General features: G+C 38.1%; 1 protein-coding gene across 1 annotated transcript in view; it reads left to right on the top strand.

Annotated features, from left to right (window-relative positions):
- LOC119906168 (probable G-protein coupled receptor 153) overlaps window positions 1-13878 on the top strand; it is a 37274-nt gene extending 23396 nt beyond the window's left edge. The window contains exons 4-6 of the mRNA XM_038723716.1: window positions 3871-4060; window positions 8567-8751; window positions 11001-13878. Of these exons, the coding sequence (XP_038579644.1) occupies window positions 3871-4060; window positions 8567-8751; window positions 11001-11846 (1221 nt within the window). The 3' untranslated portion in view covers window positions 11847-13878. The remainder of the gene's footprint in view (window positions 1-3870; window positions 4061-8566; window positions 8752-11000) is intronic.
- The last annotated feature ends 267 nt before the right edge of the window (window positions 13879-14145 follow it).

The following is a 14145-nucleotide window of genomic DNA, read 5'->3' as shown; positions in this document are numbered from 1 at the left end:
AAGAAGAATAGGTTGGCCAACATAATTAGAAAAATCTCCAACAGTCTTATTTTTCCTGGCCTGTGATACAATGTGTGTAGGTCAGAGACTGTTCCAGGTACAGGTTACAGTTAAGCACTGGAATCATCTTCCCTCTGTTGTCTCGTCTTTAGGGAAATCCAGGCTTTAAAAACAGCGTGTAACTGAGAGAAACTGATCTTTCAAGTGCATTAATAGTGAGTGAAGGAGGGAGCTCTCTTTCAGTGTGTCACCATTTGGTTTGCAAATTCCACCCTCAGGTTCTCATTAATATTTTAACAAGTCAATTCATCGGTTTTCTTTGCAGACGTTAGAGCCTGTAGAAAGCTCAAGGCGTATTGCTTGTGATGCAGCCAAAAATCACCAATCCTGTAATTTTAAAAGCAAGTCACCATGGTAGACCTGTTTTCTATGAGGAAAATATTCTTTGACAGCTTTTGTTGTTGTTAAATCTAGTGCCCTCTGCTCATGTTTAAGCCATGTGGATTTCTCTAAAAGTCTATTTTTGATAGTAGAGGGTTTGTTAAATGAGGTTTGACTTGTATATGGTATCACTCTGTTATTTCTAAGTGGGAGAACATTATGTGTATTTCATGTGCCTCATTGTCATTTATATGTATAATTCATCGCCTCAGTTCTGTTATCATTTGTACAAGCCATCTGTTAGTAGTCATTTTTACCTTAGACAAACCTTTTTTAATTAAGTGTTGTACACCTCAGGCAAGCCAAACAGAAACTTCTGAACAACGCACCACTATCTGAACAAGCCTTTAATGCTGAAATATGGAGCACACAGCAAGATAACTAATACTTTGCTGCATAATCACAGGAGAAATATGCTGTAGGGTTTTTAATTGCGTGGTTGTCGTTGTTTGCTTCAATTCTAGCAGTGACTTAGCAGAGATACTGCACATCCTGATATTGTGGGAACCAATCAGAAGGAATGTGGCCAGTTGAGTGATAATAACATTGCATTAGCAACAGCATTGTAAAGCTTCAAAGATTTTAAAATTCTGAAGAAGAATATGCTTTCCAATGCTGATTCTGTGTGTGAGAGGATGAAAACAGCAGTGCAAGAGGTGCTGGACTACACAGTACCACCTTGTACGTTTTGGCTTTTAAAGTGATCTTAAGTTAGGCCTTAAAGTCATGCTTTCTGTTTTCTGCCATTTGCCCATATCTTTCCACCAAGAGCTGAGCTGTAAATGTGCTCTCTCAAAAATTGTCTCTCTTTTTAAATGCTGACAAATGAATTGCTATTTGCATGTTTGTTGTCATCCTTAAAAAATACTGATTTGCCTAAAATTAGCTCTTGCTCTACAACAAGGAACAGATAGGGTTCTTACTGAGATTTTGCAGAGATGGTAGCACGTCCAAGTTTGCACCAAAAAGGAATGTGAATAAAGGTATAGAGACGATGAATGAACTCCATTATTAAATCCTTGCTGGTAGGAGCAATTAGTCAGCGCTGATGAGCTCACAAATCTTTAGCCACCACAGCTGCTTTTTATGAATTGGTGAATTTCCATATAAGATGAAACATGAATAGTAGGAATGCCACCATTTCTTTTGCATAATGCCTCTGCCGTTATTGAGTGTGGCTTAATTAGTGCGCGTCATATTTTTACTTGTAAGATTTAACAACATCACGCCTCTATACTGTTTGAGTTCAGGATCAGAGGTGAAATTGTATTCTTATGGCTTCGTACGCTGAAAAGACAATGGTGTATTACTTTTACAACAACATCCTATTCTGTTTTTGTATGTTTGGGCATAACACACAAAGAGAGTAGTGTAGTACTGATAAAAGATCATGTTTCCAGTGCGGTGACAGAAACAACAAAAGGTCTGTTAGCTGTCTTTATGGCCTGAAGTAATGAGCTATTTAAATGCATAGAAAGCTGTAACACACGTACAAATGTGTATGGTGTTACACAGAGACATACTGAGGAATAGATAATGAACTGAACAGGATCAAATCACATCTGCTGGAAAACCATTATAGAGGTTTAAAAACAAAAAAATAGAATTACTTATATGAGCATATTCTCAAAAACTGCTCAGTGAGGTACTACACTCCCAACCTTTTTATATGAACGTGGAAACTGTCATGAGATTATCGTTATATAACGCCTAGTAACAGTAGTAGTTGCGTAATTACCCCTTGAAATAGTCTAGTAAAGCTCATGCAGGTCATTTGATGTCACTTAAATATCCTGTCATTAATTTAGAGGCTGTAGGAGTTTATATTTAGTTCAAAACACACTGTGGTACACTGATGAGAACTCCACCGCTCATAAGCTTTCTAAAGAACGAAAGTACCCGTCAGTGGAAAATACATTAGCTGTAACAGCATCACAACCTTGTTTTTCCAGAATAATGCTTTGTAATGTGTTAAGACATGTTAGATGTTGTTGATGTTAGAATATTTTGGATGTGCATTCAGTGATTATGCTGTCTCTCTGAAAGTGTGTTAAAAATCAGCAAGTAATGTGTTCTGAAAATCTGTGTTTACCCACAATGCCTTTTGTTGTCTCTGCTGTCCTTGGTTTGCCTAGTAGGTTTTGGATTGGGTCAGTTCAGTAGACAGACATGATCAATATCAGGTTGAGATTTTATCAAGTCATGTAGTGGTGATGCTGCTGCTGTATGACTGGTATTCGATTCAAGGTATGTCCAGAGGAAGATAATGAGTTTGAGTTAATCAATCTTATCAGCGTCTTGGCCCGATGCATTAGAGATGAGGATGAAACACTGAACCCGTCAACTTTGATTATCAGGTAATGCACTCTATTGCTTCACTGTAGTAACCCATATTAGCTCTAATCTTGTTTTAAAAGAGTGCTCAAAACAAGGTCACCTTTCCCTACATTAAGGAGCAGTTCAGGGGCTGAATGCAGAGATAAAAATTAATAAGATAATTAGACGCAGCTACTTTCATTCAAAATCCGATGAATGCATCTGAATCAGCTATGGTAAATGTTGGAAAACACAAAAAACATCTAGATTCATTATTAATTATTTCTTAAACAATAGCAACCTGTACATAAGCTTTCAGCTGTGTTCTTGTTGCATTTCACCACGATTCCCTGAACTCTATGGGACATGCTTTTAGAGACACAATGTAAAATATATGATTCCTCATATTTGGTTCATACTGTATATTTGTGGATAAGATTCATCATATGTATGCTTATTCTATAGTATATATACTTTTCTTACTATTTTATGAGATTTTGTAAAATAAATCATTAATAGATGTATTGAACAAAATAACAGATAGATTGATAAAGAAAATAATCCATTATTTGCAGCACTAGTTCAGGTGATGAGTGGCCATTGTATTTTTCCTGTGTATACTGTATTGCCACAGTATCTAGGTTGTTTGTAGAATTGGTTAATGACAGAGCTCTTGCCATTATATAGTCACATGTATTAATATATAGAACTGGATCTGAGGGATAATGCTTATTACTTTGTACTCTGAGTGACTCACAGAAACCTTGTGCTGAGTGCTTACCACTGTAGCTTGAATATTAGAAAGCAGAGGGTGTGATGGTAGAACAAGTTTATCTCTTTTTACAGAGACACTTCTCATGACAGGTCTGTAACTGAATTACAACACGTAACGTTCAGAATAAGTTCTGTGAATCCTCATTAGTCAGTGTATTAACTGTGTTCCAGACTAAATAAATAGTAGCTTTGTTTTACTGTGTACAGACCAGTCTACCTAATCCATGTTATTATCAGTGTTCTCAATATCGCTGAATGGATTTTAAGAGAGTCCAAGACCTCGCCTTACAGTATGATAGCTGATTATATTGTTTCTAACCCTTTGCGGACCCTGACCAGGTGGTGAGCTTTGCTAGTCTGAAGTTTGACCGCTCCTACAACTGGATGGTGTTGTGTGTGCTGTGGTGCTCCATTGCCCAGTCCATCCTCCTGCCCATGTTCATCTGGGCTTGTGACCGCTATCGGGCTGACATCCGCATGGTGTGGGAGAAGTGCGTTGCCATCATGTCCAACGACGACGTGGATGAGGGTAAGCTGCTGTTATGGCTCCTGTCCTGCCCCCCTTTCCCCTCTTTTTAACCTGATGATGTGAATATGGATGATGATTTCTATTTCCTAAGACAGCTCAGTGTGGACTTGTAAAAGCTAGAGAGTAGAGTTTGTGTTGTAAAATTCTATCTAAGGTCATGCGCAGACTGAATTGGCAATGGTGGTTCTAAAGATAATTTGGTTTATTTTTGCTGTTTCAAATTAATAGACGCTTTAGGGCTGGGCGACATGGACCAAAAAGTCATATCCCGGTACTATTAGGCAGAATTATGGTAGAAAATATTGGTATTTTCTGCTAAGTGGTGGTGGTGGGGGGGCATGTTTTTACTATTTGTAGTAACTTAGCTTGTTTCTTAGCTTATACTTCATTCTCCATCTTGTGTCACTCGCTTATTGAAACATGTCAGCGTAACTCGCTTCTTTCAGTCTCTCTCTCTCACCGTCTGCTCCAGTGACTTTCTCCATTAGTAGTAGGCTACGTTGTATAAAGTCGACTAAAAAAAAACAACCCAGAACTTGTCTTCTGGACTTTTCCAACCGGCGGGTCTATAGCCGGGTCTTCAGCAGTGTCTACCGGTGTAGGTATGAGATGTGCTCGGGTGGTCAGATCAGCTCAGGGTCCTGCGCCTGCCGGTAATGTAACATAACGTGAATGGCTGTACGTTTGTGTGATGACGTGGCAAATTGTGATTAGTTGTATGTGGGAGTGTTTACAGACATACATACGGACAACTATGGAGAATTCAGAGTTCTCTGGGGGAAGGCTCTGGGAGAACTTATACAATGAAATACAGCATTACGTTTAAATGTGACTTTCCACAGCCTGACCATCAGCTGTAAAAGCCCTGAGAGCAGAAAGGCCACGATCGGTTAATTAACATTATGTTGTTAATGTTAGCTGCCAAGTTAAGCTGAAGTGTGTCTGTGCATTGTTGCCATATTGCCAAAGCAAATGTGAAATAAAAGCAAACATATTTATCAATATGACACACCAAGCAGATCTGATACCTACATCTGTAAATGTGGCACAATGTAGTTTGTCCGAGTGGCGTTGCCATAGTGTGACGTTGCCATAGTGTGACGTTGCCATAGTGTGACGTAGCGGACAGGCGCAGGACCCCAAGCAGATTTGACCACCCGAACACATCTGGCACCTCCATGTTGTTAGTTTTTGAGTAGACGGCTGCATGCAGACGCAGAGGGAGGGGCAGGCTGCACAGTAAGGGAGAGAGAGATAGAGGAGCAAACGTCAAACTATATCGGTATAAACTTCAAACAGTATCGGTATAAATGGTATTGTCTAATCTCTTGTGAAATTATATTGGTATACGTCATTATACCGATATACCGCCCAGCCCTGAGACATTTTGATGTAAAATTGCAGATAATTTGCCGGAATTTTCAAAAGTTAAAGACTAGGCATGACTCTGAATTTACAGAGTCTCACAGAGTGTCTTTGGCCGTAGAAATTACAGTGACAAATGTGATTTATCAAGTGGAACAGTTTTGTCTCTTAGCCTAGGGAGTAATTGTTACTGGGGAAATTAAGGGCAGCAATATTGCAAGAAGGGAACAGATCACGTTAAAGAACTTTTATATCTTCGTTTATAGCCTGATGTTTAATAGAGATCACTACCTCTGGTCCTTGAGGTACAGTATGGTGTCACCTCTATGATTTACAGTTCTCAGACGTTAATTTATTTAGATTTGTGCAACTGAGACATGTTGGAATCGACAATAGCAATGTCTTATTAATTTATGACTCCAGTGAGCATGATAATATATGTGAAAAGTGACCTCATAAAATCATCAGACCTTGATATAAGCCAGTTAACATCAAAGACTTGTGACAAGATCATAATGTATGTCAGCAGCATGGTTACAGTTCTGTTGCTAAACATAGCATATTATGAAAACATATGGCTGCAGTTTGGACAGAGTTGTTCTTTAGACAGCTGAGAAGGGGTTTGAGGGAGTTTCTATGAATGTTTTTACACGATTTTCTTGTCAACAGACATCTTTCCAGTCCACAGAGGGTCAACATTTCATTTTTAGTGAAGTTATCACTGTGACAGTGACTGGCTTGTCAAATTGCTCCACCAAGTGATGTTTGAAATCCATGAAATTGAAGGAAGATAAAATATTCCTGATTCCTACCTCATGTTGCAGATTTAAATTACTAAATGACTCTGTAGCACCCGTAATTACTGCAGCTTCACATCTTAACCCTCTGTGACTGCTTTGCTTGGTGTTAAATAAATAGTTAAATAAATATTAAACTATGCAATTGCAGTCTTTCACTGCCATCCATTTTGGGTCAGATCAATCAAGCTACAAGTTAAACAAGACTCTAGAAATAGTGGCGCTACATAATTATTGTTAGGAAACATTTAACGGTCTACGTTAGTCTCATTGATCTTAGTTTGTCCCCCATCTTTGATCTGAACTGGCTTTAAGGTATGAAACCTAATGTATAAAATAAAATACTAAAATGGCAAATTGAAACTTTTCTCATTTCTTGATTGATTGAATATATTTATCCCTTTATTGAGGAATATGGACACCTACCTTCTCTGTGCTATATTTAGGCCAGGGCTCCAAATAAATAATAATTTGTACTAACAAAACAGGAATGTCAAGTTATCACACAAATTATATTTATAGCCTATTAAGATACTTATTTAATATTTGGTTCAATAATGTGGCTAAGACCTTTTTATAATTTCAATCATGATTTTGGCTGTTTGTACATGTTTCTTAAATAAACAATTATACATATGATTTAGTTTATTTTGAATGGTTATTATTACTTACATTATATTTAGTTTGAGGTCTGAAATCAGTGGTCAAATGTTATCATGTGACCTATCATGCGACCTTTGTTGTCAGGAGATGAAACTGAAGTGACAAGTGTCTGTGTAACATCATTTTCTATTCTAAAATAAAAATTTCTGTGTTTTTGTATGTGGTGTGTACTTTATAAAATGCTTTACTTTACCATGCTTTGAGATTGATGTTATTACAAAGAGAAAAAGAAATATTGCTGCACAAAGGGCCTATTTACCTTGCAGCACTTTTTTCTTTTTCACTCCAATGCATTTAAACTGGGCAATCCTCCTCAAGAATGCCCTGGCATGAGAGGATGAAATAATATAAATGGTTCCCCATTTATTTGTTAAGATCCAGAGTGAAACGGGAAAGATTGCAGTAAAGCTGAAAAGCACTTTCATGTCATTTTGATGGTCATATTTCCCTCAAGTCACAAAGGGATATACCCAAGTTTTTTCTCTGGAAACACAACTGAAATAGATTAAATTAATGTAATTATGTTTATTTTGGCATTTTTTCCCTTTCATTTGTTTGTTTTAATTTATATTTATTTGTGTGATGTGGACTCCCAGCAAGTGGTCGAATTATAGTGACTTAAAGAGCAAAATACTATATACTGTAATGCAGAAGTCTTAATGAAGCTGCACTTAGTAAATATCTGACTAATAGATAAAAGAGAAATAAAATGGTCCAAGATTTGCGTCTTTCATCACAGAAATATAAATATATTACAAGAAACATTTCACCAAGGAATCACAGACACTTCACTAAAATTTGGTCCCAAAATTAGGTCACATGATAATCATAGAAAGGTTCGTGGTCTGAGTCGATGACCGGATCTTCAAAATTCGTGCAAACTGATGACAGTATGAACTATTTTGTCATTTTTCTATTGGCACTGTTTAAACTCAACCCGATCTGAACCCCTTCTCTCCTGTTTCTAACCCTCCAAACCTTTCGACCCTCTCCCTCTTGACACCCTCCCTGATAACTGCTCATTGTCCAGCAGGAACCATAAAACAACACAGGGCAGTCCATATTCTGTGTGATAATTAACACTGCCAGTTCTCTGCTTTTTTCCAGAGGGCTTGCCATGTATAACTCATCACAGTTGTATGTATAAGGATTGTTTCCTGTTTTTCCAAAGCTACTGACTTGCATGCCAAGCTGCCTGTGCAAATAGCTACTTTCATCTTTCATCTTTTAGGCCAACATTTTCCTCAAGATCAACATTTTACACCCATCTCCAATTGATCTTTAATGAACATGAATGCAGTAATTGGGAACTAAACTTTGTAGATGGGTATTAGTAAACTAAGAACCCTTGACATTGTATGATTTAGTTGTTTAGAATGTAAACCCTGTACTTTCAAAGATTCTTTATGCAACCATTTCTCATGGTTTCTGAATTTAGAACCAAAATGGGGCTTTTTTTATCCCCAACTCAAAAATTTGAATCGAATTATTGGTCATTTTTGTAGCAAAACATTTTTTGAAACTAAATCCCAAATTCCTGAGCAGACCCGTAGGAAAAGTCAACAACTCGGAGAACAATTGAACTTGTCTCTCTTATCTATTCGTCTGTCTGTCTGTCTGTCTTGTGTATTGAGTTCGTTGCTCTCTAATCCTGACGCTCGTGCTTTTCTGCACTTTGCAGAAAACAGCCAAGATGGAGGAATTCATGCCGACTTAATATATGACAGACCATATGACTATAGCTCGGCGCCTGAAATCGTGACGGTAGACCGTAATGCCAAGTATGAGTTCTCAACCTTAGAAAGGGGGGTTCCGCAAGGGTATCCAATGAGGGAACAACAGGAAGATAAAATGCAGTATTTGCAGGTATATTTTTTATTGATTTTCTTCATTTCTTTTACTTGAATCAGTTGAACTATTTTTAAATGACACTTCATTGCTTATGTGCATGGTGAAATGGCCTTGTGGGCCTGATTTTCTGGAATCATCAGACATTTTGTTATGCTATCTCCCCCAGATCTGCCACAGGCTGTTTTTTGTCTTTTTTACGTGAATCAGAAATATACTCTGGCTGACTAATGTTTGGTAAATATGACCATCAGCAGTCCCATCAACATATTAGTGCTTCATTTATCGAATAATGTGCCCTAGCCATGGACCTACATGCAAACATTTTTATTTTGTAAGAGGGTAAGAGTTTAATAACTGACTTACCTTTTACATTTCAGGAATCTCTCAAGGTTTCACGAAACCACTATAAACATCTGCTCATGTTCTACCCAAAAGCATTGTGTCCATTGTTTCTGGCATCCATCCCAGTCAGATGCAGAGCTGCTCCTTTTCAGCCTGCATTAACACTCAAAACTTGTTCTAACATGCAGTCTTCTAGGGCAATTCATCACAACCTTATTTTGTGCTTTGGTTACTTAACTTTGGTTACTGACTTAACTCTGTAAACCACAAATTGTGGCCCAGATTCGGATAAGGGATCAATATTGACGAAAATGATTGATTAAAGCAGTGATGATGATGAAAATCTTGCTGGACTTGGCCTGGAAAACTGTGGTGAGGATGTAACTTCAGAACCAACTGATGCAACCCACACATTATTAACTTTAACAAAGCTTCGTAACACTGTGTCATCTTTGTCAGAAACAACTTAACAAGGGCTTCAGTTTCCTCAGTACAGCCTGCAGCCCAAGTATTTACTTGAATAAAAACATGAATATTGAATTGAATATAAAAAAAACCCACTTATTATTTAAATGGGGACAGTCTAACATTGTCCAACATTATAATGGACATTTCAAACACCAATGCTCCTGGGGGATTGGATCACTATTGACATTTTATGAAGCCTTGAAACAGAGATGTATACAGTAGCTATCACTTCATTAGACCAAGCCATTACTCCATCCATTGTTGTTGTGTCCGATACACCTCTTTACACGACAGTAGATCCATCTGACTGTGTAAGTAATATTTTAGCTGTGTTATCTTTTGCTGTATATGTGTGATGGTGAAACAAATATTTGCATATTTGATTTCAGTTACAGGAAGACTGGCTGAGCCGTGATACAGTCACTAGTTTTGTTGCTGCTTCAAGGGTTACGGCCCAATTAAGCCATGAATCGACCCTTCAAATCATTATCAAGTAGCACCTCCATTTGAGAATTGCTATGGCACTTCCCAAGTGGTATGAGTGCAGAATAAAGCCTCTTTGGTTTTATTGGCTTGTTGTGTGAGTCTCTCTCTCACTCCATTCTGCCAAGTCTGTCCTGCATCTTAATTCATTCCGATGCTTGTGCTGCCCTCTGCTGTTCAGCCCTCCTTCCTAAGACACTCAATGCTACTGTATAGTCTGCTGTCTCATTTCTCTGCATTTACTGAAACCCACCACAGGGGGGCAGGCTGATATCAATCTTGTGGCTCTTGACGTCACCTTGACAAACCCTCTCTCTCTTGCATAGTTGTCAGAACAGAATGGAATGTGAGTATTACATGTAGGGAACTATCAACTTTTGCAGTTTTCATTTCCAAATAATGGAGGTGAATAATAGTTCAGTTATAACCCTGTTGAAGTATGTTAGTAGTAATGCTAAAATGTTCATACATATCTAAAGGGTTATTTTAAAAAAAGTTATCTTGGATATCTTTATCTTGGACAAATTTGTTTATTTGTGCAACATGTAGGATTTTACACAAAGACTACAGGTGAATCAGGTTACTAAAAAGATAAAGAATTCTCAAACGAACCTGTTTTCTGCATTGATAACAAGTTTTTCCCCAGCCATATGCTGTCATCCCAAATATTAACGCAAAGTAGTTCATTGGGACTACTCCAAATCAGTGTTATCATTACATTTGCAGTGTAGGCTACTATCATAGTGGCATTTACAGTAACATAATCTTGAAGAATGTAATATCCTTTTAAATGGTTAATTCAGGTGTATTCAAATCTATAGGCGATTAATGTTATATGACATGTTAGCCTACTTATTTAATGTGCAGTGCCACGATGCTACTGATTCTGTGTTGCTGTAGAATTCTAGGTGAATGAATTCATGTCAAAGTTATTGATAGACTGAAGGGTTTGGTCTGTGTGTTGCATCCAGGTGCCCCCTACAAGAAGATTCTCCCACGACGAAACCGACATGTGGACCAGCGACCGGATCCCCTCATACCTTCACCGGTGGGGCTCCACCGAGGACATGATAGTGAGTGCCCACTACAGCTCCACCTTGCCGCGCCACGAGAGGCGCAGGAACAGCCTGGTCTCCTACCACGAGGAGAGCCATCATCACCATCACCCGCACCGAAAGCGGCGACGCTCTGAGGATAGTATGCACTCCCTCAAGCACCTGCCACGCGTGGTTTGTGGCGGGGAACACTATGAGGACGAACTGCGCTGTTTCAGCCGCGATGAGGTAATTAACTTTATAGATGAGACGCCGCTGCCGAGCCCCAGGAAGAGCCCCCGGCGCGCATCTACCATCTCACTGATACCCAATGTGTATGAACATCACATAGTCATCCTCCCTCATTTCCCGCTCACAGACTTTGAGCGTGAGCCTCAAGCACTCAGGCGACTTTCAGAACACAAAAGGAGCAGCAGTCGGAGCAATTCACCTGAGGGTTCCCCCAAACCCGACAGACCCGCTGGGAAGAAGAGCCCCGGAACTTGTGGCTCTGGTAAAGGCTGCCGGGAGCGCTCGCGAGATGGGAAACATCAGTGTGAAGTTGGCTCACCTGGGCGTAGCCAGCAGACTCCAGGGCACTCTGCCTACAGGCCCAGGACATGCGGTGGAGCCCGGGCTGGGGCAGGAGCTGACTGGGGGCATCAGAAGCACCTGAGCAAGGCCGAGAATAAAGGAAGCACTAACAGTTTTGTAAGCACACCCTCGGCATCGTCCTCGGGATACATCACATTTCACTCTGATTCTGTCGGCTCCACCACTTAAAAACAAAGGTTTTCCTTGTTAATATCAACATTGTTACTGAAGTTATGATCATAATGAAAACCACTGGAATATTTGTGGTTATGGGAAAGTGACATAGTGGATTATTTGACCCTTTTACTTGTGCCACTATTCTGTTTTACTATTTAAATATATATATATATATATATATATATACAACCAATAAATATCTGTTATGCTAAATGGCCTTGGGAGCTTTGGACATAATTTGTGAATTAGGCAGTTTGGGTGATCCTGTTATTCAACTTTCACATCACCAAATAGCCACAAAGGACACTTTTTCCAGCACTGACACAAATAAACTGTTTTTAAATGGCGTGAACATTCCCACACACCTTGTTTTTGCTGTTCGATGTTTCTTATTAAATACTCAAAGAATTGGAGGAGATAGTTGTTAGGGTGGTATTTTTTCTTTCAGTTTTTTTACCTATTTTTTTGCATTTAAGAACTTAAGCTCAAAGTGTATTTTATTTGGCCTGCAAAGGCTGTGTGTTTTGTTGTATCAACACATTTGCTTTCAAACCAAACCTTCCTGAATACTGCCTATGTACCTTGAGATTGACTTAAGGATATGACACATTATACATAATTATTTTACATTACTTTTCTAATAACATAATTTTCAAAACACATGGAAAGCTTTGTTCAAGCACCCTATGTTGAAGTGAACTGAGAGTGGTAATCCCAAAATCTTGAATAGTTTTACAGTTTCTGTGTGAGATATTGAGATATAACGTGAAGACCCCTAAATTCTTAATGAAAATCTGAAGTCAGTTTTTAAAGAAGATTTACATGTCATGTACATATGAAGGGTGTTGGATTTATGCTTTGTGTTCTTCTGTTTAATCAGACCTTTGCTTAGAACATTTCCTCCTAATTCTTATTCCAATGTTTGTGTTAACTTAAGAGAACAGGCTCAACAGTTGCTCACCAAATATTCTTATACAGATCAGATGAAAACAGCTGGAAATGTGTTAGAAAGAACAAATAATGACAGAACCTCTAAAATATGTCAAATGGTCCAAAAGTTGAATAATCACACAGCCCTCAGGCTGACTAGATGTAACTGAAATGCTGGTGTCAAATATATTGTCACAAATTAGGAACATTGTGAATAGAACTAAAATCAGACATTGTATTTGATATGTTCTCTCATAACTTGCAGATTGCAAATGGTCCTATTCTGGGAGTGTGAGACTTTTGTTAAACACCTGATTTCACCTGATCTAAGCACCATGAAGTCAGTTAAATGTAAGCACCCCAAGATGGGATGCTGTGAGAAAATTTTAAGTTTAAATTGATTGATTTTCTATAAGTAATTATTTGGAGAAATAATGTAAATATTTCACAACAAAAATGTAAAAGGCCAAGGACAAAAATAGTAGCTGCTAATTTAGCACCCTCACTCAAAATAGACACTGGAGTCATTGTAACCAAATGTGACAATTTGCTGACTAAAAGGAGTGAAACTCTCTACTGACAAATAATAGCAGAACTAACTTTGGGCTTTGACCTCTTATGGACAGTAACTGCTAATCTGAATGTATTTGCACAAATTGGGTTTAAGTTTAAAAAAAGATATTAAGAGTATACAGACAGTATGAAATAAAAACATCCCCTTTGACCGCCTTATTAGTTGTGAAAAGTTTTGCTATTATCATCCAAGTAATAAAGTTGCACATGTTTGGCATATGTTTTCACTCATCTGCTGTCATCTAAATGTTTAGTTTGAATTCTCATGTATTAGTGAACCTCTCACACGTTGCAGCCTATTCCATTGAATATATGAACCAAAATGTATCTTTCTTTGAAAGCATAACATCACATTCCTCTGTCAGACTTTGCTATGTCATAGATTTTTGCATTTTGTTGCGTTTACAACATTAAAATATAATTTTGTAACATATTCAAAGATTTATGACTCAAATATGAATTATGTTAAATGTTATAATTTTCTTGTTCAGGTGATGACTTTGTTAAAATGATATGACTGATTAAATTCACGAGATGATGATTCAGAGTGTGTTTTTAGAATTGAGGCAGATGCACTCCATTTTATTTATCTTTTTACTGCTGGTCTATATGTTTGTTGTGGAGCAGTAGTATGTATACATTGAAGAGTTTTTTTCTTCTTCTTTTCACTTTAATGTGAGTTTGAGCGCACCATAATAGACATAATGAAGTATTTTTCTACTTGTCACCACATCCACATCAAGTGAAACCCAGGCAGCTCCCCAGGAAAAGACCAAGGTTTGGTGTCTTCCATGACGATATGACATAT

The sequence above is a fragment of the Micropterus salmoides genome, unplaced genomic scaffold (assembly GCF_014851395.1).
Source record: "Micropterus salmoides isolate LMB-PRFRI ecotype aquatic unplaced genomic scaffold, ASM1485139v1 Ms_hic_scaffold_16, whole genome shotgun sequence".
Taxonomy (NCBI): Eukaryota; Metazoa; Chordata; class Actinopteri; order Centrarchiformes; family Centrarchidae; genus Micropterus; species Micropterus salmoides.
Note: the sequence above shows the minus strand (reverse complement) of the source record. Positions and strands in the feature narration are given on the sequence as shown.